The 24,015-nt window shown below is 40.6% G+C and overlaps 3 protein-coding genes and 1 pseudogene across 5 annotated transcripts in view; all 4 read right to left on the bottom strand.

The window, feature by feature from the left end:
• The window catches only part of LOC306883678 (protocadherin gamma-A11-like), a gene marked incomplete at its 5' end in the record, with an annotated part of 142,632 nt that overhangs the window by 115,547 nt on the left and 3,070 nt on the right, over nucleotides 1–24,015 (bottom strand). Inside the window, one exon of one of the 2 annotated variants that reach the window (XM_079439074.1) lies at nucleotides 21,118–23,626. The exons of the other annotated variant lie outside the window; for it this stretch is intronic. Within the exon in view, the coding sequence (XP_079295200.1) occupies nucleotides 21,118–23,493 (2,376 nt within the window). Of the gene's footprint in view, nucleotides 1–21,117; nucleotides 23,627–24,015 lie in introns of those variants that run through there. 2 annotated transcript variants of the gene reach the window in all.
• LOC306883179 (protocadherin gamma-A11-like) lies at nucleotides 289–7,088 on the bottom strand (the record flags this gene model as incomplete). The annotated part of the gene is made up of 3 exons (XM_079438300.1): nucleotides 289–357; nucleotides 712–2,912; nucleotides 6,947–7,088. The coding sequence occupies 3 exons, from the start codon at nucleotides 7,086–7,088 to the stop codon at nucleotides 289–291; spliced, it is 2,412 nt and encodes an 803-aa protein (XP_079294426.1).
• LOC306883178 (protocadherin beta-15-like) lies at nucleotides 7,444–11,145 on the bottom strand (annotated as a pseudogene). The gene is made up of 3 exons: nucleotides 8,771–11,145; nucleotides 7,576–7,591; nucleotides 7,444–7,484 (listed from the first exon to the last, which is right to left on the bottom strand). The product of its transcript is annotated as a protocadherin beta-15-like (transcript).
• Nucleotides 12,384–19,645, bottom strand: LOC306883177 (protocadherin beta-16-like; the record flags this gene model as incomplete). Its single annotated transcript, XM_079438299.1, has 3 exons — nucleotides 12,384–12,392; nucleotides 12,761–14,874; nucleotides 19,378–19,645. The coding sequence occupies 3 exons, from the start codon at nucleotides 19,643–19,645 to the stop codon at nucleotides 12,384–12,386; spliced, it is 2,391 nt and encodes a 796-aa protein (XP_079294425.1).

Below are 24,015 nucleotides of genomic sequence, written 5' to 3'. Positions count from 1 at the left end.
AGCAACAGGAAAATTAGTTTTGTGCCATTTCCATTCCGACTAAAAAGGCGTTTAAAATTACTGAACTGCCATCGAAATTTAACTGTCTTACGATAAAGTTCGCATAAATGAGACATTGGTAAGAAAAACGTCAAATTATATATATATATATATATATATATATATATAGAAAAGCAACTTTTTTTTTTTTTTTTTTTTTTTTACTGATTCGATTACAAATATCCGAATACACATGCAAAAAAAAATTATTAGACCAAAACGAAAACATGCGTTTGACAAAACGTTTAGTCAGCAGAACGAGCCTGATTGGGGTGAACTGTATATTGTAGGGCTTATCCCCTGCAGCATCAGAACTGCCTGCACAGCACCATGGACAACAAATACACAAGCTTAGTAGACATATGCCTTTTCTACTAAGCTTGCAAACGCGCGTGATGTACAATACTTCTGTAAACAGAAATCAGTGCAAGTGTGTGTGTGTGTGTGTGTGTGTGTCTGAGAAATATAGAGAGAGCAGAGAGAGAGAGAGAGAGAAATAACGCTACTTCAAATGCCTCTCAGACATCAAATTGATCCACGTGACATTTTCAAAAACAAAACCTCCTCAAAATAAAAACATGTAAAATAAATAAATAAATAAAAATTAACTATTAGCCAATTAATCATTTAAAATAAATAAATTCATTAAGAAATAAAAACCTTTATTCCTACCTGAATTGAATCATTAATTTCTGCATCAAGTCCTTCAAGATCATTCACAGCGGACTTTTTTAGAGTCAGGTCAGCAGTCAATGTGCCCTCATTATAAGATCTGACGAACTTGAAGTCACTAGTGCGCGAGCCCGTGGTCAGGTATGCGTCATAATTGTAAGTGCTGCGGAGAGTTCCCGCGCCCTCCACCTCTGCGTAATTTGGAGGGAGATACGCGCTGGGAATGGCTACAGCTCCATCAAACAACAGTCTGGGCTTTCTCCTGCGACAAAACCTCACGGCCAGGATGATGATGATGAAGGTCAGGAAGAAAGTGGAAACGGACACCAGCGCGATGATCAAATAAAACGTCAGTTTGGAGTTGCCCTCGTCGCGTGACATGTCTTTCAGTTCTGGAACTTCAGCCAAGTTATCTGATATAAGTAAATACAATGCGCACGTGGCTGAGAGAGATGGCTGTCCGTTATCTCTCACGGACACAATGAGGTTCTGTTTCATGCTGTCAGATTCAGAAATGTCCCTCTGCGTCTTGATCTCTCCGCTGTGGACACCGATAGTGAAAAGTCCCGGATCTGTCGCTTTAATAATGTGATACGAGAGCCACGCGTTCTGGCCAGAATCCGCGTCCACGGCGATCACCTTGGAGACCAGGGAGCGCGCCTGCGCAGCTTTGGGTACCATCTCGGTCATGAAGGAGTTTTCTTCTGGAGAGGGGTATAATATCTGAGGGGAGTTGTCATTCTCATCCGTTATGAAGACACTCACGGTCACGTTACTGCTCAGAGGAGGAGACCCGTTGTCTCTGGCTAACACGAGCACTTTGAAACTTTTCAACTGTTCGTAATCAAACGACCTCACGGCATGAATGACCCCGGTGTCTCCGTTAACGGATAGAAAGGAGGACACCGGTGCGCCATTGACATCAGAGGACAACAGAGAATAAACTACAGTGCCATTCTGTCTCCAGTCCGGGTCTGTAGCTGATACTGAACAAATAGAGCAGCCCGGTTTGTTATTTTCTTGCACATGAGCTCTGTAACTCTGTTCCTGAAATACAGGTGGATTATCATTCACGTCAGCTACAGTCAGGTGAATATTCTTAGTGGAAGATAAAGGCGGAGAGCCCTCATCAGTAGCAGTAATTGTAATATTATAATCAGAGAGCAGCTCGCGATCTAATTCACCTGTGGTCACCAGAGAATAGTAATTTTTGATTGAAGGTACGAGTTTAAATGGGACGTTTTGCTGAATGGCGCAGCGCACCTGTCTGTTATTCTCAGAGTCTCTGTCCTGCACATTAATGATACCAACCTGTGTACCGGGGAACGCGTTCTCGGGAACGGGGCTACGCAAAGATTTCACTCGTATCTCAGGAGCATTGTCATTAACATCTGAAAGTTCTATTACAACTTTAACATCACTGGATAAACCAAATCCATCTTTCCCTTCAACTAGTATTTCATAAATGGCTTCTTCCTCGAAATCAAGTGAACCTGTAACTCGAATGGCACCTGTATTTAAATCCAACGAGAACAGCTTTCTAGCTCTATCAGAGATACGAGTGAACTCATATGTCACTTCTCCATTTTGTCCCTCGTCAGCATCAGTAGCGCTCACTGTCACCACTACAGTATCTAGAGGAGAATTTTCAGGCAGACTGACTTTATAGACGGCCTGACTAAAGACTGGAGCATTATCATTAGCATCCAGCACAGTGACGTGTATGGCTACAGTACCTGATCTCGGTGGAGTCCCGCCATCTACCGCAGTCAGAATTAATGTTAGCTCTTTCTGCTGCTCACGATCCAGTTCTTTCTCTAGCAGTAATTCCAATTTTTTTTCTCCGTCTACATTTGAATTTATATTCAACTGAAAATTGTCATTCTTCTGTAGACTGTATCTCTGAACTGTATTCTGTCCTATATCAGCATCATGAGCCGCATTCAAACGATAGCGTGCACCTCTAACAGCAGACTCCCTAATTTCAAATGTGATCAAATCCTTTGAGAAAACCGGCGAATTGTCGTTAATATCCTGAATTTGAACTGAAACTCGGTGCAGCTCTAATGGATCTTCTAGCATGAACTCAATTTTTAAAACACACGAAAGCCTGTCCCCGCAAATCTCCTCTCTGTCGATTCTCTCCGCTACGATCAGCTCTCCAGTATTCAGATTAATGTCACAGTATCGTTTTCTGTTTCCTTCAGTATCAATTCGAGCCTTACGAGACGACAGTCTGTTCACATCGAGTCCGAGATCCTTTGCTATATTTGCAATCACAGATCCGCGTTTCATCTCCTCCGGAAAAGAATAGCTCACGTCTCCATAAGCGGAGTGCGCCATCAGCACGAAGAACAAAAGACCAAACATCTCAGCAGTAACTCGTAAGATTGTGATCTCTCTGTACGGAAATGAACAAAAATTAAATCAAAAGTTACATGTAAAAGACAGCTGAAATGACTAGGTTTGATTCGTGGTCGGTATGAGAGGACAACAGAGCAAGGCACCGCTCACCGTCGACGATTTTTACATCGAGCTGAGATGCCAATCCTGAATGTGACATCATGAACAGGGAGGGAAGAAACAGTAATACGATGGTCAACGGTTGCACTGGTGAACAGCGACACCAAGAGTTCAGTAATGAAACTGCATAAACTCATGGTTCTGACATGCAAAACTTAGATATAACACCTACGATGCATATACAATGGCATACTTGTAGTTTCAAACGTACTTGTAGGATGCAAAAAGGGAAGAAGCTACAAATACACACTTACAAGATACTTCATAATCTGCCCAAGGCACAAAAACAACAACAAAAAACATGAATTTATTTTACATGACAGACAATAAGTTTAAATGCATCCAGGCCTACCTTGATGAGTACAAGCAATAGTCACGGTAAGACATCTTAAAATCTAAATCGCAAAATCCATCTTACAAGACATATTCGATCCCGTGGCAGTTTTCACAGATAAACTGATAGCATACGTTGTTATTGGGAAGAATATATGAGTAAGCCTGTGTTGTTTGAGTACAATCCTCTCTCTTCCTTTAATCTCCGGTTCAAATCTGCTCCAGCCTCTGTTGCATGACATATTTAGCTAGTGCAGAGTGTTCAGACCCTCAACCAGACGCTCTAAGAATCAACTATACAGTACATATATATACAGTATATATATATGGAAGAGAGATGATCTCAATTATAAATATTTCACAAATTGTTTTCTTTCTGAATTCAAATAAAAAGCTCAAACGATTAATGAAAAGACAGGGCTTACGGGACTAAATTACTAAATTGAGAAAAATACAATAAAAGAAAGGCAAAAATGACAAATGGATACCGACTTTTCTTTTCAGTATAGAGAATTTCCTGTGATTAAAAAAGGGGAATCTTTCTATGCAACTTTTCAGAGATTAAAATATCCACTAATATCTCCGATAAAGCGCTGAAATGCCATTGTCTATTTCATTAACAAGAAAGTGATACTATAAATATGTATTTTCCCATTTCAATACAAAATATGTTGAATTCAGATTTAAAATGTAAAGCCATAAAGCAAGGAACCATCACAAAAACAAGCCAATCATCGATCCTACCAATTTCGATTCATCAGTTTCCCTGCAGAGGGACATAAACATGATCTCAATATTCATAGCATTTCGAAAATAAGAAATAGAAAATATATTACATTACTTATGCAGGAGCAACAATCCACAGAACAGAACATACCAGTGCAGCACCATGGACAGCAACAGGAGAAACCTATACGCTTCCATGATAACTTGACTAACAATTGCTCCAACATGACCATAACATTCTAAAAATAAATTAGAAAGACCAAAGTACTTTCAAAATACATATTGGCTCTCAAAAATATTTATGTCTAAAATAAACCTGTCACGAGATTTTTTTACAAAAACAGAGTATCTTGTCAATAACAGTCGATTTAGTACATAAACACATTTAATCTGTTAACACACATATTATTATACTTTTTAAAGTGTACTTAAAAAAAAAGTCCTACCTGAAAAGAATCGTTCATTTCCGCATCAAGTCCCTCAAGATCATCCACAGCGGACTGAGTCTTTTTCAGAGTCAGGTCAGCAGTCAGCGTGCCCTCATTATAAGATCTGACGAACTTGAAGTCACTAGTGCGCGAGCCCGTGGTCAGGTATGCGTCATAATTGTAAGTGCCGCGGAGAGTTCCCGCGCCCTCCACCTCTGCGTAATTTGGAGGGAGATACGCGCTGGGAATGGCTACAGCTCCATCAAACAACAGTCTGGGCTTTCTCCTGCGACAAAACCTCACTGCCAGGATGATCATGATGAAGGTCAGGAAGAAAGTGGAAACAGACACCAGCGCGATGATCAAATAAAACGTCAGTTTGGAGTTGCCCTCGTCGCGTGACATGTCTTTCAGTTCTGGAACTTCAGCCAAGTTATCTGATATTAGTAAATACAATGAGCACGTGGCTGAGAGAGAGGGCTTTCCGTTATCTCTCACGGACACAATGAGGTTCTGTTTCATGCTGTCAGATTCAGAAACGTCTCGCTGCGTCCTGATCTCTCCGCTGTGGACACCGATAATGAAAAGTCCCGGATCAGTCGCTTTAATAATGTGATACGAGAGCCACGCGTTCTGGCCAGAATCCGCGTCCACGGCGATCACCTTGGAGACCAGGGAGCGCGCCTGGGCAGCTTTGGGTACCATCTCGGTCATGAAGGAGTTTGCTTCTGGAGAGGGGTATAATATCTGAGGGGAGTTGTCATTCTCATCCGTTATGAAGACGCTCACGGTCACGTTACTGCTCAGAGGAGGAGAACCGTTGTCTCTGGCTAACACGAGCACTTTGAAACTTTTCAACTGTTCGTAATCAAACGACCTCACGGCATGAATGACCCCGGTGTCTCCGTTAATGGATAGAAAGGAGGACACCGGTGCGCCATTGAGATCAGAGGACAGCAGAGAATAAACTACAGTGCCATTCTGTCTCCAGTCGGTGTCTGTAGCTGATACTGAACAAATGGAGCAGCCCGGTTTGTTATTTTCTTGAACATGAGCTCTGTAACTCTGCTCCTGAAATACAGGTGGATTATCATTCACGTCAGCTACAGTCAGGTGAATATTCTTAGTGGAAGATAAAGGCGGAGAGCCCTCATCAGTAGCAGTAATTGTAATATTATAATCAGAGAGCAGCTCGCGATCTAATTCACCTGTGGTCACCAGAGAATAGTAATTTTTTATTGAAGGCACGAGTTTAAATGGGACGTTTTGCTGAATGGAGCAGCGCACCTGTCCGTTATTCTCAGAGTCCCTGTCCTGCACATTAATTATGCCAACCTCTGTACCGGGGAACGCGTTCTCAGGAATCGGACTATTCAAAGATTTTACTATTATTATAGGGGCGTTATCATTGACATCAATAACATCTATTAATATGGTTGAGTAACTGGCTAACCCTTGACCATCTTTAGCTTGAATGGGAAGTTCAAATGTACTCTCTATTTCATGATCAATCAACCCGGTTAATTTAATCTCGCCAGATACTAAATCGATGGAAAATAATTGCTGGACCTTTTGAGGTAAATGACCAAACGCATATGTCACTTCTCCATTTTGTCCCTCGTCAGCATCAGTAGCGCTCACTGTCACCACTACAGTTTCTAGAGGAGAATTTTCAGGCAGACTGACTTTATAGACGGCCTGACTAAAGACTGGAGCATTATCATTAGCATCCAGCACAGTGACGTGTATGGCTACAGTACCTGATCTCGGTGGAGTCCCGCCGTCTACCGCAGTCAGAATTAATGTTAGCTCTTTCTGCTGCTCACGATCCAATTCTTTATTCAGTACGAGTTCGCCATATTTTCTTCCATTTGCCCTTGTTAGCACATTAAGAAGAAAGTGTTCATTGTTCTGAAGTGTATATGATTGCACTGAATTCCGACCAATATCCGCATCATAAGCCTCTTCTAATAAGTAACGAGATCCTTTGTCTGCTGACTCCTGTATTTCGAATTTAATAACACTTTCTTTGAACTGAGGTGAATTGTCATTTATGTCCTCAATACTGAGAATGAAGTGATGCAGCTCTAAAGGATTTTCCAGTACAAACTCATTTTTAATAACGCACGAAACTTTCTTCCCACACATTTCTTCTCTGTCGATTCTCTCCGCTACGATCATTTCTCCAGTATTCAGATTAATGTCACAGTATGGTTTTCTGTTACCTCCAGTATCAATCCGCGCTTTTCGAGACGACAGTCTGTTCACATCGAGTCCGAGATCCTTTACTATATTTCCAATCACAGATCCGCGTTTCATCTCTTCCGGAAAAGAATAGCTCATGTCTCCATAAACGGAGTGCGCCATCAGCACGAAGAACAAAAGACCAAACATCTCAGCAGTAACACAGAACCTCCGGAATTCTTAAAAAAAAATTATCCAGAGATTGAATCCAGTAATATAATAATTACCACGTACAAGAAAACAATCATAAAATCCAATTTAGAATAACAGGCGTAGATTATATCAAGCAGTTAAATCGCTGTCCACGATTTTCTATAAAGAGATGGGATGAAAGCCCTATGTATGACTTTACAAGCAGGGTGGAGAGATGTGTACTGAAGACACACATTGTTTTGCAGGTCAACAGCGACACTTTGAGTTAAATGAAGAAACTGCATAATATTCATATCTTTGACAGGATTATGTGTGGGTTATACAGTTAAAATCCTTTAGCAATACCACAGCCGGCAGAAACATTCCCTGATGAGTAGAAGATAAACACGAACACAATATTCCTATTTCAATCAATAAATAAATCAATACATGCATACATTCGCGCATACATACGCACATTGCGAGATCGTGATCTACAACACAGAAAAAAACAACACTAAATGTGAATTGACAGTGCACAGACAACAACAGGAAAACCAGCTCTATGACATTTATAATCAAACTAAAAGAACGTTTAAAAGTTTCTGACACTTGAAACTGCTTTGATAAGCCAATTTCACATAACTAAGTAATTGATGAAGAAGAAGAATCACCAAAAAGCTTTAAACATTTGAATCTTAAAAAAAAGGGCAATAAATCGTTCACTTCCGCATTAGTCGCTTCAATATCATCCACGGCAGACTGAGTCTTTCTCATGGCGAGGGTGCAGTCAGCGTCCCTTCACTATAAGATGTAACAAAGTTGTATTTAAATTTGTCATAAGCTTGTGACATAATTTCTATAAAGGATTCTTTAGCTAGCGACGAAAAAAAATCAAATACGTAAACAACGACTCATGAAACAGGATCCTTAGAATTGCTCAAATATGAACAGCAAAATCTAAAGATAAATTATGAATTGAACAACTACTCAGATTTAAAAATAAACCTAAACATTTCTATGAGACTGTTGTCAGTGAAAGCAGTCTGTTAAAACACAGATACTTGTTTAATATGTAAGAACAGAATTATTAAAAAACACAGCAACGGATAATTCGACTTGAAAAGATGTACTCATATTGGCAATCGGCATCAAGTCCAAAAATCACAAGACCACAAATGTAACCAATTTATAAAGGATCTATGTGTTAAAGACTAATTCTATTTCTGAATATAGCTCATCCATAAACTCTTATTGGTCTGACATTAAATGACAAAACATGAACAAAACACCTTTGTTGAAAATGAAATGACTTGAGGGCATGGGACAACCAAACATTCTCTGAGGATGTGAAAAAAGAAACGCATTAATTATAACATTTACTCTAACTATGTAGGTCTTCAGCAAAACGTCAACAGCAACACACGCGGCCTGTACAGCACCATGGACAGCTAATAGAAATATTCCCTCTCCACTAAACCGCATTGAACTGGGATTTTAAATGATATACGAATTTAAAGTAGTTTATAAAAATGTTTCAGATAACAGACAACAAGAGGGATCCAAGAACCTTTGCATTTTTAAAAAAACACTAGAAAGCATGTTGTCAAAAAAATAAATCTGTAAACCAAAATACTACAAATATTTTTAAAGAAAGACTTCGTCAGTCCTACCTGAAAGGATTCGTTCAGTTCCGCATCGAGTCCTTCAAGATCATCCACAGCGGACTGAGTCTTTTTCAGAGTCAGGTCAGCAGTCAGCGTGCCCTCATTATAAGATCTGACGAACTTGAAGTCACTAGTGCGCGAGCCCGTGGTCAAGTATGCGTCATAATTGTAAGTACTGTGGAGGGTTCCCGCGCCCTCCACCTCCGCGTAATTTGGAGGGAGATACGCGCTGGGAATGGCTACAGCTCCATCAAACAACAGTCTGGGCTTTCTCCTGCGACAAAATCTCACGGCCAGGATGATGATGATGAAGGTCAGGAAGAAAGTGGAAACGGACACCAGCGCGATGATCAAATAAAACGTCAGTTTGGAGCTGCTCTCCTCTCGAGACATGTCTTTCAGTTCTGGAACTTCAGCCAAGTTATCTGATATAAGTAAATACAATGCGCACGTGGCTGAGAGAGAGGGCTGTCCGTTATCTCTCACGGACACAATGAGGTTCTGTTTCATGCTGTCAGATTCAGAAATGTCCCTCTGCGTCCTGATCTCTCCGCTGTGGACACCGATAGTGAAAAGTCCCGGATCTGTCGCTTTAATAATGTGATACGAGAGCCACGCGTTCTGGCCAGAATCCGCGTCCACTGCGATCACCTTGGAGACCAGGGAGCGCGCCTGGGCAGCTTTGGGTACCATCTCGGTCATGAAGGAGTTTCCTTCTGGAGAGGGGTATAATATCTGAGGGGAGTTGTCATTCTCATCCGTTATGAAGACACTCACGGTCACGTTACTGCTCAGAGGAGGAGAACCGTTGTCTCTGGCTAACACGAGCACTTTGAAACTTTTCAGCTGTTCGTAATCAAACGACCTCACGGCATGAATGACCCCGGTGTCTCCGTTAATGGATAGAAAGGAGGACACCGGTGCGCCATTGAGATCAGAGGACAACAAAGAATAAACTACAGTGCCATTCTGTCTCCAGTCGGTGTCTGTAGCTGATACTGAACAAATAGAGGAGCCAGGTTTGTTATTTTCTTGCACGTGAGCTCTGTAACTCTGTTCCTGAAATACAGGTGGATTATCATTCACGTCAGCTACAGTCAGGTGAATATTCTTAGTGGAAGATAAAGGCGGAGAGCCCTCATCAGTAGCAGTAATTGTAATATTATAATCAGAGAGCAGCTCGCGATCTAATTCACCTGTGGTCACCAGAGAATAGTAATTTTTGATTGAAGGCACGAGTTTAAATGGGACGTTGTGTTGAATGGAGCAGCGCACCTGTCCGTTATTCTCAGAGTCTCTGTCCTGCACATTAATGATGCCAACCTCTGTACCGGGTAATGCATTCTCGGGAACAGGGCTGTTAAGAGAATTAATTCCTATTATGGGCGCGTTATCATTGATATCAACAATCTCTATTAATATTGTGGAATAACTGGCTAACCCTTGACCATCTTTAGCCTGCATGGGAAGTTCGATTGTACTCTCCTCTTCATAATCAATCGCTCCTGTTAGTTTAATCACACCAGATGCTGAATCGACAGAAAATATTTCCAGAAGGTGCTCGGATAAATGACCAAATTCATACATCACTTCTCCATTTTGTCCCTCGTCAGCATCAGTAGCGCTCACTGTCACCACTATAGTATCTAGAGGAGAGTTTTCAGGCAGACTGACTTTATAGAGGTCCTGACTAAAGACTGGAGCATTATCATTAGCATCCAGCACAGTGACGTGTATGGCTACAGTACCTGATCTCGGTGGAGTCCCGCCATCTACCGCAGTCAAAATTAATGTTAGCTCTTTCTGCTTCTCACGATCTAACTCTTTATTAAGGAGGAGTTCACCATATTTTCTTCCATTTGCACGAGTTAGTACATTAAGAACAAAATGCTCATTGTTTTGAAGTGTATATGATTGCACTGAATTCATACCAATATCCGCATCGTGAGCCTCATCTAATAAGTAACGAGATCCTTTGTCTGCTGACTCCTGTATTTCAAATTTTATTACACTTTGTTTGAACTGTGGTGAATTATCATTTATGTCCTCAACAGTGAGAATAAAGCGATGTAGCTCTAATGGATTTTCCAGCACGAGCTCCTGTTTAAGAACACATGAAGCTTTCTTTCCACAAAGTCCCTCTCTGTCGATTCTCTCCGCTACGATCAGTCTCCAGTATTCAGATTAACCTCACAGTATCGTTTTCTGTTACCTTCAGTATGAATGCGAACCTTACGAGATGACAGTCTGTTCACATCGAGTCCGAGATCCTTTGCTATATTTCCAATCACAGATCCGCGTTTCATCTCCTCCGGAAAAGAATAGCTCACGTCTCCATAAGCGGAGTGCGCCATCAGCACGAAGAACAAAAGGCCAAACATCTCAGAGAGTAAAACAGAACCTCTGGAATGATTTAGATATTAAGCAGAAATTGAATCCAGTATGAGAAAACAAGCATAAAAGTCTAATTTAGAATAACAGACGCAGATCACATCAGGCAATCAATCGCTGCCGACGATTTTTTATAAAGAGATGAGATGAAAGCGCTATGTATGACATCACAAGCAGGGTGGAGAGATGTGTACTGAAGACACACATTGTTTTTCAGGTGAACAGCGACACTATGAGTTAAAAGAAGAAATTGCGTAATGTTCATATCTCTGACAGGATTATGTGTGGTTTATATAAACACGACCACAAAATGTACAGCATTGCATAAATAAATAATGACAGTGCAGCAACATGGTCAGAAACAGGAAAACCTGCTTGATGACATTTCTAATCCGACTAAAAGGGCGTTCAAAAAAATTACTGACATACGAAACTACTTTTATAAGACAATTTCACAAAGAAGACACCGATGAAAAAAGGCTAAACTCCTTAAATACAGCAGCGTTTTGTGTCAGATTCAATTATTAACTAGAATCCATGTAGAGGGACATACTGATGTCACAAAAAATAAAAGTAGTTTTAAAGAACTGTTAGATAACAGAACGAGACATATCAGACTTCTTTCTTAAAAGATCCCCACATTTCTTTCAACGTTTAAAATCTATAAAAAAATGGCTAGAGACGAAGTTGTATTTGGCGTTTATCGTGACAAATAGAATTGTCTTATTGAAAATTTTTGAAAAAAATGGCCAGTCAGTTCTACATAATATATATTATGATTTCCTTAGCATCGAAAAAAAATCTAACTCGTGAAACAGGATTCATGACTTAAAATTGCTCAAACATGGCCAGGAAAATCTAAAGATAAATTATAAATAGAAAGGAGCTACATCTTAGCTTTCAAAATAAGTTTCAGTGTATTAAAATAAAGATACTTATTTAATCCGTAATGTTGTAACATTAAAATAAGTGAAAGAAAAAAACAACGAAAAATATCCGTTAATTTGACTCCAAAAGAAACATTCATGTCTGCGTCAAGTCCTTCATAATCAAAAGACCACCAATGTAACCATGTCATAATACGTGTAAAAGAGAACTTAAATGTGAAAATAGTTTAATATTTTCTTAAATTTCTGTAAATATATAGCTCATCCATAAACTCGTAAAGATCTGACATTAAATGTCAAAACATGAAAATAACACTTTTGTTAAACATGAAATGACTTCATCATAGGTCCTGGAAAAATCAAACATTATCTGAGGATTTGAAAAGAGAAACCAGCTCAATTTCTGTAAAATCTACTCATTAAAAACACTACTGTATGCAGACCTATAATATAAGAGCAAAATGTCAAAAGCAAGACAAACGGTCTGTACTTCACCATGTACAGCAAATAGAAATATGCCTTACAGTGAACTGGGGTTTAAAATAAAGCAAACATTCAAAAAACTTTATAAAATGATTTCACAGAAAAGACAACAATATGGATTTTTGTGTGTGTGTGTGTGGGGGGGGGGGGGTCACATTACATAAGTTTATCCTGAGCCAGGATGTTTCTAAAGAAAGCAATCTGTAAAACCAAATGGTATATAGACTAGTCCTACCTGAAACGAATCGTTCACTTCCGCATCAAGTCCTTCAAGATCATCCACAGCGGACTGAGTCTTTTTCAAAGTCAGGTCAGCAGTCAGCGTGCCCTCATTATAAGATCTGACGAACTTGAAGTCACTAGTGCGCGAGCCCGTGGTCAAGTATGCGTCATAATTGTAAGTGCTGCGGAGAGTTCCCGCGCCCTCCACCTCTGCGTAATTTGGAGGGAGATACGCGCTGGGAATGGCTACAGCTCCATCAAACAACAGTCTGGGCTTTCTCTTGCGACAAAACCTTACGGCCAGGATGATGATGATGAAGGTCAGGAAGAAAGTGGAAACGGACACCAGCGCGATGATCAAATAAAACGTCAGTTTGGAGCTGCTCTCCTCTCGAGACATGTCTTTCAGTTCTGGAACTTCAGCCAAGTTATCTGATATTAGTAAATACAATGAGCACGTGGCTGAGAGAGAGGGCTGTCCGTTATCTCTCACGGACACAATGAGGTTCTGTTTCATGCTGTCAGATTCAGAAATGTCCCTCTGCGTCCTGATCTCTCCGCTGTGGACACCGATAGTGAAAAGTCCCGGATCTGTCGCTTTAATAATGTGATACGAGAGCCACGAGTTCTGGCCAGAATCCGCGTCCACGGCGATCACCTTGGAGACCAGGGAGCGCGCCTGCGAAGCTTTGGGTACCATCTCGGTCATGAAGGAGTTTCCTTCCGGAGAGGGGTATAATATCTGAGGGGAGTTGTCATTCTCATCCGTTATGAAGACGCTCACGGTCACGTTACTGCTCAGAGGAGGAGAACCGTTGTCTCTGGCTAACACGAGCACTTTGAAACTTTTCAACTGTTCGTAATCAAACGACCTCACGGCATGAATGACCCCGGTGTCTCCGTTAATGGATAGAAAGGAGGACACCGGTGCGCCATTGAGATCAGAGGACAGCAGAGAATAAACTACAGTGCCATTCTGTCTCCAGTCCGGGTCTGTAGCTGATACTGAACAAATAGAGGAGCCCGGTTTGTTATTTTCTTGCACGTGTGCTCTGTAACTCTGCTCCTGAAATACAGGTGGATTATCATTCACGTCAGCTACAGTCAGGTAAATATTCTTAGTGGAAGATAAAGGCGGAGAGCCCTCATCAGTAGCAGTAATTGTAATATTATAATCAGAGAGCAGCTCGCGATCTAATTCACCTGTGGTCACCAGAGAATAGTAATTTTTGATTGAAGGTACGAGTTTAAATGGGACGTTTTGCTGAATGGAGCAGCGCACCTGTCCGTTATTCTCAGAGTCTCTGTCCTGTACATTAATGATGCCAACCTCTGTACCGGGGAACGCGTTCTCAGGAATTGATATTTTATCAGATTTAGTCATTATGGTAGGGGCGTTATCATTGACATCAACAACATCTATTAACACAGTGCATCGACCTGCTAGACCTTGACTATCTTTAGCTTGAATCGGCAGTTCCATTGTACTCTCATCCTCATAATCTACCATACCTCTTAGTCTAAGTTCACCAGACACTGCATCGAGATCAAATATTTCCAAAAGACTTTCTGATAAATGACCAAACTCATATGTCACTTCTCCGTTGTGTCCCTCGTCAGCATCAGTAGCGCTCACTGTCACCACTACAGTATCTAGAGGAGAATTTTCAGGCAGACTGACTTTATAGACGGCCTGACTAAAGACTGGAGCATTATCATTAGCATCCAGCACAGTGACGTGTATGGCTACAGTACCTGATCTCGGTGGAGTCCCGCCATCTACCGCAGTCAGAATTAATGTTAGCTCTTTCTGCTTCTCACGATCCAATTCTTTATTAAGAACTAGCTCTCCATATTTTCCTCCATTTACCGCCGTAAGAACACTAAGAAGAAAATGTTCGTTGTTTTCTAATGCATATGACTGCACTGAATTCACTCCAATATCCGCGTCGTGGGCCTCATCTAATAAATAGCGGGATCCTTTGTCTGCTGACTCCCTTATTTCGAATTTGATTATATTTAGTTTGAACTGTGGAAAATTATCATTGATGTCCTGAATATTAAGAATAAATCGACGAAGCTGCAACGGATTTTCTAACACTAGCTCCTGTTTAATAACACATGAAGCTTTCTTTCCACAAATCTCCTCTCTGTCGATTTTCTCCGCTACAATCAGTTCTCCGGTATTCATATTAATGTCACAGTACCGTTTTCTGTTACCTTCATTTTCAATTCGTGCATCACGACTTGACAGACTCTTTACATCGAGCCCGAGGTCCTTTGCTATATTTCCAATCACAGATCCGCGTTTCATTTCCTCCGGGAAAGAATAGCTTACATCTCCATAAGCGGTGTGCGCCATCAGCACGAAGAACAAAACCCCAAACATCTCAGCAGCAACTCGTAAGGTTTTGATCTCTCTGTATGAAAATCAACAAAAATGTATTGAAGTTATTAGCATGTAAAGCCAGTTGAAATTACTGAATTTAGTTTATGCTCGATATAAGAGAACAATAGAGGAAGGCACCGCTCACTGTCGACGACTTACAGCGAGCTGAGAGGTCAGTTCTCAATATGACATCATGAACAGAATGGAGAGAAACAATATGAACATCAAAGATTGCACTGGTAAACAGCGACACTAAGAGTTCAATTATGAAACTGCAGAAACTCTCATGCCCCTTTGACATGTAAAACTTGGGTATGACACTTATGATGAAAATAAAATGACATACTTGTAGTTTAAAATATACTTGTAGGATATGAAAAGAGAAGAAGCTAAAAATTCACATTTACAATATACTTCGCAGTTTGCCCATGACACGAAAAAATGCATTCTACATCACAAACAATAGTTAAAATGCATCAAAGGCTACATTTGAGTTCAACCAACTATAGTCTTGGTATGACATCTTAAAATATAAAAATCACGAAATCCAGTTTGCAAGACATGTTATGCGATCCTGTGACAGTTTTCACAATTAAACAGAAAGCCTACTTTTTTTTTTTTTTTGTGAAGAATATATGCGTAAATGTGTGTTGTTTGAGTACAATCCTTTCTCTTCTTTAAATCTCCGCTTCAAATCCGCTACAGCCTCTGTAGCATTGCATACTATAAGTTAGCTATTGCACAGTGTTTAGACCTCTAACCAGACGCTCTAAGAATTAACCAAATATTTATTTTATGCTTAAGTAATTAGTAAGAGCCCATTATCTGATGGAAAAACTGAAATACAAGAACTTAACACACCTGAAATGTTTCAAAGCAACTGTGCAAGTGAAAATATCACACGATTTAAAAATTTACTCAGGAGAAAATATATAATTTGCATGTTTATGCATGCCATGCACCACGAATGTTTATAGGAAAGTTCTTAGTGCTAAACCGCAAATATCCAACACAGTTCAACAACAATGCACAGCAAGTCCCGTCAATCTTTAAGCGCGCCATGAAAGAGAAATGATCTCAATCATGAATAATTCACAAATTGTTTTCCTACTCAATTCAAAAGCACAAACGTTTAATTAAAGGACAAGGTTACACAAGACTAAATTGGGAAAAATACAATAAAACAAAACTATAAAAGACAAATAGGTCCCAACTTCCTCTCATTATCAAGAATTTCATGATTTAAAAAGGCGAATCACCCTATACGTAACTTTTCAGAGCATACAAATACACTAATATCTCAGAGAAAGCGCTGCAATGGTCTATTTCATTAAAAAGAAAGTGACTATAAACATGTATTTTCCCATTCCATTCAAAATACATCGAAATCAAAAATAAAAATGTAAAACACAAAGCAATAAAACTATCACAAAAACAGGCCAATCAATCATCCTACCAATTTCGATTCACCAATTTCCCTGCGGAGGCACATAAGCATGATCTCAATATTCATAGCATTTCGAAAATAAGAAATAGGATATAGATTACATTACTTATGTAGGAGCAACAATCCACAGAACATACCAGTGCAGCACCATGGACAGCAACATGGCGCTGCCATTTCCAATCTGACTGAAACGGAGTTTTAAGAGATTTTGCTGGCCAAAATATTACTGGTATCTGAATTGAATTCACTTAGTTAACTTCACATAACTGAGGCGTCGATGAGAGAAACGCAAAACATCAATTAATTACAAACGACAGAAACTAGAGAGACACAAAAATGGAGGTTTGATAAAACGTTAAGATCACCCCAAGAAATATTAGTTAACAGAAGACAGACTTGGATTACTATACAAGCTCAACAAATAACTATTTGTGAAAGACAGCTTGACTAATAATTGCTCAAACATGACCCTACACATCTAAAAAATAAATGATAAAACGGACAAAAGTACTCTCAGATTCCAAAGTGCCACTTAAAAATGTTTGTGTCTAAAATACATTTGTTAAATGTGTCACGAGATTTTTACAAAAACAGAGTCTCTTGCCAATGAAAATCGATTTAGTACATGAACAAATTTAATCTGTTAACACACACATTATTTTAAAAAGCGATTTTATAAGTCCTACCTGAAACGAATCGTTCACTTCCGCATCAAGTCCTTCAAGATCATCCACAGCGGACTGAGTCTTTTTCAGAGTCAGGTCAGCAGTCAGCGTGCCCTCATTATAAGATCTGACGAACTTGAAGTCACTAGTGCGCGAGCCAGTGGTCAGGTATGCGTCATAATTGTAAGCGCTGCGAAGAGTTCCCGCGCCCTCCACCTCCGCGTAATTTGGAGGGAGATACGCGCTGGGAATGGCTACAGCTCCATCAAACAACAGTCTGGGCTTTCTCCTGCGACAAAACCTCACTGCCAGGATGATGATGATGAAGGTCAGGAAGAAAGTAGAAACGGACACCAGCGCGATGATCAAATAAAACGTCAGTCTGGAGCTGCTCTCGTCTCGAGACATGTCTTTCAGTTCTGGAACTTCAGCCAAGTTATCTGATATAAGTAAATATAATGCGCACGTAGCTGAGAGAGAGGGCTTTCCGTTATCTCTCACGGACACAACGAGGTTCTGTTTCATGCTGTCAGATTCAGAAATGTCCCTCTGCGTCCTGATCTCTCCGCTGTGGACACCGATAGTGAAAAGTCCCGGATCTGTCGCTTTAATAATGTGATACGAGAGCCACGAGTTCTGGCCAGAATCCGCGTCCACTGCGATCACCTTGGAGACCAGGGAGCGCGCCTGCGAAGCTTTGGGTACCATCTCGGTCATGAAGGAGTTTCCTTCTGGAGAGGGGTATAATATCTGAGGGGAGTTGTCATTCTCATCCGTTATGAAGACGCTCACGGTCACGTTACTGCTCAGAGGAGGAGAACCGTTGTCTCTGGCTAACACGAGCAGTTTGAAACTTTTCAGCTGTTCGTAATCAAACGACCTCACGGCATGAATGACCCCGGTGTCTCCGTTAATGGATAGAAAGGAGGACACCGGTGCGCCGTTGACATCAGAGGACAACAGAGAATAAACTACAGTGCCATTCTGTCTCCAGTCGGTGTCTGTAGCTGATACTGAACAAATAGAGGAGCCCGGTTTGTTATTTTCTTGTACATGAGCTCTGTAACTCTGCTCCTGAAATACAGGTGGATTATCATTCACGTCAGCTACAGTCAGGTGAATATTCTTAGTGGAAGATAAAGGTGGAGAGCCCTCATCAGTAGCAGTAATTGTAATATTATAATCAGAGAGCAGCTCGCGGTCTAATTCACCTGTGGTCACCAGAGAATAGTAATTTTTGATTGAAGGTACGAGTTTAAATGGGACGTTTTGCTGAATGGAGCAGCGCACCTGTCCGTTATCCTCAGAGTCTCTGTCCTGCACATTCATGATGCCAACCTCTGTACCGGGTAATGCATTCTCGGGAATGGGGCTGTTAAGGGAATTAATCACTATTATTGGGGCGTTATCATTGATATCAATAACATCTATTATTACTGTACAATGACTGGCAAGTCCTTGACCATCTTTAGCTTGAATCGGCAGTTCGATTGAACTCTCCTCCTCAAAATCCATCAGTCCCTTTAGTTTAATCTCGCCAGATGTTGTATCAAGGAAAAATAATTGCCGGACAATTTCGGATAAATGACTAAATGCATATGTCACTTCTCCGTTTTGTCCCTCGTCAGCATCAGTAGCGCTCACTGTCACCACTACAGTATCTAGAGGAGAATTTTCAGGCAGACTGACTTTATAGACGGCCTGACTAAAGACTGGAGCATTATCATTAGCATCCAGCACAGTGACGTGTATGGCTACAGTACCTGATCTCGGTGGAGTCCCGCCGTCTACCGCAGTCAGAATTAATGTTATCTCTTTCTGCTGCTCACGATCCAATTCTTTATTCAGTACGAGTTCGCCATATTTTCTTCCATTTGCCCTGGTTAGTACATTAAGAAGAAAGTGTTCATTGTCTTGAAGTGTATATGATTGCACTGAATTCCGACCAATATCGGCATCATGGGCCTCGTCTAATAAGTAGCGAGATCCTTTGTCTGCTGATTCCTGTATTTCCAATTTAACGACACTCTCTGTGAACTGTGGTGAATTATCATTTATGTCTTCAATATTTAGAATGAAGCGATGCAGTTCTAGAGGGCTTTCAAGGACTAGCTCCTGATTTATGACACATGAAGCTTTCTTTCCACAAAGTCCCTCTCTGTCGATTCTCTCCGCTACAGTCAGTTCTCCAGTATTCAGATTAATGTCACAGTATCGTTTTCTGTTACCTCCAGTATCAATTCGAGCTTTACGAGATGACAGTCTGTTCACATCGAGCCCGAGATCCTTTGCTATTTTTCCAATCACAGATCCGCGTTTCATCTCCTCCGGAAAAGAATAGCTCACGTCTCCGTAAGCGGTGTGCGCCATCAGCAAGAAGAACACAAACCCAAGCATCTCGCAAGCAACGCGGAACCTTTGGAGTTCTTCAGATATTAAGAAGAAATTAAATCCAGCAACAAAACGATTAAAATGTAAAAAACGACAAATGTAAAATTAAATTAAGAAAAATCGTGAGGAGTATACTATCAGACACTCAGTCACTGTCGACGATTTTCTACAACGAGAGGATCTTGAAGCCCTGTGTATGACATCATAAACGGGGCGGAAAAAAATTATACTGAAGACACACATTGTTTTGCAGGTGAACAGCGACACTATGAGTTAAAATAAGAAACTGCATGACATTCTTAGCCGACAGAATTAATTGATATTACACAGAAAGAATGTGTATTGTATTTACTTAGCAATTACTTTTATTGTTATGCAACTGTGTAGCAAAACTAAAGCCAGCAGCAAAATTTTCTTAAAGGATTAATTCACCCAAAAATGAAAATGTTGTCATTTTTTCACCCTCATGTGGTTCCAAACCTGTATAAGTTTCTTTCTTATGTTGAACACAAGAGAAGATATTTTGAAGAGCCAAACAGTTGTTAGTCCCCACTGACTTGCATCGTAGGGAAATAAATACTATAGAATTTAATGAAGACCATCAACTGTTTGATTACCAGCATTCTTAAAAATATCTTTATCATGTTCTACATAAAAAAGAAAATCATAAAGGTTTGGAATGACATGAGGGTGAGTAAATGATAACAAAATTTTAATTTTGGGGTGAACTATTCCTTTAAGTGCGAGAGATAAAGAAGACCGCACTATGTATGTTATTCAGAATCAAACAAACAAGCAAACAAACAAACAAACGTGGAGGGATAGAGAGCTATACAAGCAAAATACCCAACACAAGTAGTAAATAGCAGTGCAGCACCATGGACAGCGACACGGAGAACCTGCCCTGTGCCATTTCCAATCAGATTAAAAGTACGTTGAAAAGATTTCTCTACTACTTTTTTTTAACTAACATATGATCTCAATTCTCATTAACTGCATAGAAAAATTACATAAAGACAAAAGTCAAACCACTTAAATAGCAATATTTTATCACAGACAATTAGAAATGGCAGACTCTATAAGGACACACATAGTAATGAATGATGACGTTTTAACGAAAGCATTCGTTAACAGAATGAGACGGATGTCCTTGAAATCTTTAAAAGATCAATAACAAACTACTTTTACAGCTTGACTTCAAAATAAGTCCAAAAGAGTGGCAAAAAGAGCTACCTCATACATGTCCAGATAAAGTGTAAAAAAAATCACTTATACGATCAATATTTTCTCCAAACTCCAAACTGACCCTGTTCATGTGTCTACGATCAAACATTTGAAAGAGCCACGTGAACCACTAAGAAAAAAAAATAAAATAAAATAAACATTGCTAAAAGAAAGCAGTGAGATAACAACACAAATATTACATTTAAACAAATTAAATCCACCAAATTATTTTGAAATAAATACTCATGTCCTACCTGAAACGAATCGCTCATTTCGGCATCAAGTCCTTCAAGATCATCCACAGCGGACTGAGTCTTTTTCAGAGACAGGTCAGCAGTCAATGTGCCCTCATTATAAGATCTGACGAATTTGAAGTCACTAGTGCGCGAGCCCGTGGTCAGGTATGCGTCATAATTGTAAGTGCTGCGGAGAGTTCCCGCGCCCTCCACCTCCGCGTAATTTGGAGGGAGATACGCGCTGGGAATGGCTACAGCTCCATCAAACAACAGTCTGGGCTTTCTCCTGCGACAAAACCTCACGGCCAGGATGATGATGATGAAGGTCAGGAAGAAAGTGGAAACGGACACCAGCGCGATGATCAAATAAAACGTCAGTTTGGAGCTGCTCTCCTCTCGAGACATGTCTTTCAGTTCTGGAACTTCAGCCAAGTTATCTGATATTAGTAAATACAATAAGCACGTGGCTGAGAGAGAGGGCTGTCCGTTATCTCTCACGGACACAATGAGGTTCTGTTTCATGCTGTCAGATTCAGAAATGTCCCTCTGCGTCCTGATCTCTCCGCTGTGGACACCGATAGTGAAAAGTCCCGGATCTGTCGCTTTAATAATGTGATACGAGAGCCACGCGTTCTGGCCAGAATCCGCGTCCACGGCGATCACCTTGGAGACCAGGGAGCGCGCCTGCGCAGCTTTGGGTACCATCTCGGTCATGAAGGAGTTTCCTTCCGGAGAGGGGTATAATATCTGAGGGGAGTTGTCATTCTCATCCGTTATGAAGACGCTCACGGTCACGTTACTGCTCAGAGGAGGAGACCCGTTGTCTCTGGCTAACACGAGCACTTTGAAACTTTTCAACTGTTCGTAATCAAACGACCTCACGGCCTGAATGACCCCGGTGTCTCCGTTAATGGATAGAAAGGACGACACCGGTGCGCCATTGACATCAGAGGACAGCAGAGAATAAACTACAGTGCCATTCTGTCTCCAGTCCGGGTCTGTAGCTGATACTGAACAAATAGAGGAGCCCGGTTTGTTATTTTCTTGCACGTGTGCTCTGTAACTCTGCTCCTGAAATACAGGTGGATTATCATTCACGTCAGCTACAGTCAGGTGAATATTCTTAGTGGAAGATAAAGGCGGAGAGCCCTCATCAGTAGCAGTAATTGTAATATTATAATCAGAGAGCAGCTCGCGATCTAATTCACCTGTGGTCACCAGAGAATAGTAATTTTTGATTGAAGGAACGAGTTTAAATGGGACGTTGTGTTGAATGGAGCAGCGCACCTGTCCGTTATTCTCAGAGTCCCTGTCCTGCACATTAATGATGCCAACCTCTGTACCGAGTAACGCGTTCTCAGGAATAGGGATTTTAAGTGATTTTATCATAATTATAGGGGCATTATCGTTAATATCAACAACCTCAATTACCACAGTAGAATAACTGGCTAACCCTTGACCATCTTTAGCTTGAACTGGCAGTTCAATTGAGCTTTCTTCCTCATAATCAAGAAGCCCCGTTAGTTTAATTTCACCAGACAATGGATTCAGCGAAAATGTTTCCAGGTGGATTTCACGCAGATGTCCAAATTCATATATCACCTCTCCGTTATGTCCTTCGTCAATATCGGTTGCACTTACTATCACCACTACAGTATCTAGAGGAGAATTTTCAGGCAGACTGACTTTATAGACGGCCTGACTAAAGACTGGAGCATTATCATTAGCATCCAGCACAGTGACGTGTATGGCTACAGTACCTGATCTCGGTGGAGTCCCGCCGTCTACCGCAGTCAGAATTAATGTTAGCTCTTTCTGCCTCTCACGATCCAACTCTTTTTCCAGTACAAGCTCTCCATATTTTCGTCCATTTGCCCGAGTAACTACATTTAAAAGGAAATGTTCATTGCTACTAAGTGTATATGACTGCACTGAATTCCGACTAATATCCGCGTCGTGGGCCTCATCTAATAAGTAACGAGAACCTTTGTCTGCTGATTCTCTTATTTCGAAATGTATTAAAGTTTGTTTGAACTGAGGTGAATTATCATTGATGTCTTCGATATTGAGAACGAAGTGATGCAGCTCCAAAGGATTTTCCAGCACGAGCTCCTGTTTTACAAGGCATGAAGTTTTCTTTCCACAAAGCCCCTCTCTATCGATTGTCTCCGCTACGGTCAGTTCTCCAGTATTCAAATTAATGTCACAATATCGTTTTCTGTTTCCTTCCACATCAATGCGAGCATTACCAGATGACAGTCTGTTCACATCGAGCGCGAGATCCTTCGCTATATTTCCAATTACAGATCCGCGTTTCATCTCCTCCGGAAAAGAATAGATCACGTCTCCATAAGCGGAGTGCGCCATCAGCACGAAGAACAAAAGACCAAACATTTCTTGATAAATTGATCAAAAATTAAATCCAGAAATACATCTATTAACATGTAAACGAAATGCACAAACGAATTTAGAAATTTAGGCTCAATCCCTTGATAAACAATTTGTCTATCACCTCGACGATTTATCTGAAAGACGAGCATGAAGTCCAGTGCATGAAATCATAAGCAGGGTGGAGACATAACTATTGAAGACAAGCGTGGATTTGCAAGTGAACAGCGACACTATGAGTCAAAATAAAAAACTGCATAGGCCTGATACTCATATTTCTATTCACATTACTAATATTCATATATCTCGTAATAGGATCATACGAAAGACACGCGCTATAGACTTAACATCATTCAGTAAAACAGCAGTCAGCAGCAAAATTGTCTGAAGACTGAGAGAGAAACACGAACGCATGATGAAGGTATTGAAAAAAAATCCATGGCAGGATAGAGTGGTACAAGTTATATTATGCGAGCAAAAAAGAAAACAAAGACTAAGGCTAAATGCCAGTGCAGAACCACAGACAGC

The sequence above is a fragment of the Barbus barbus genome (genome assembly GCF_936440315.1).
Source record: "Barbus barbus genome assembly, chromosome: 17".
Taxonomy (NCBI): domain Eukaryota; kingdom Metazoa; phylum Chordata; class Actinopteri; order Cypriniformes; family Cyprinidae; genus Barbus; species Barbus barbus.
The sequence above is the reverse complement of the archived record's forward strand: the minus strand, read 5'-3'. Positions and strand labels throughout refer to the sequence as shown.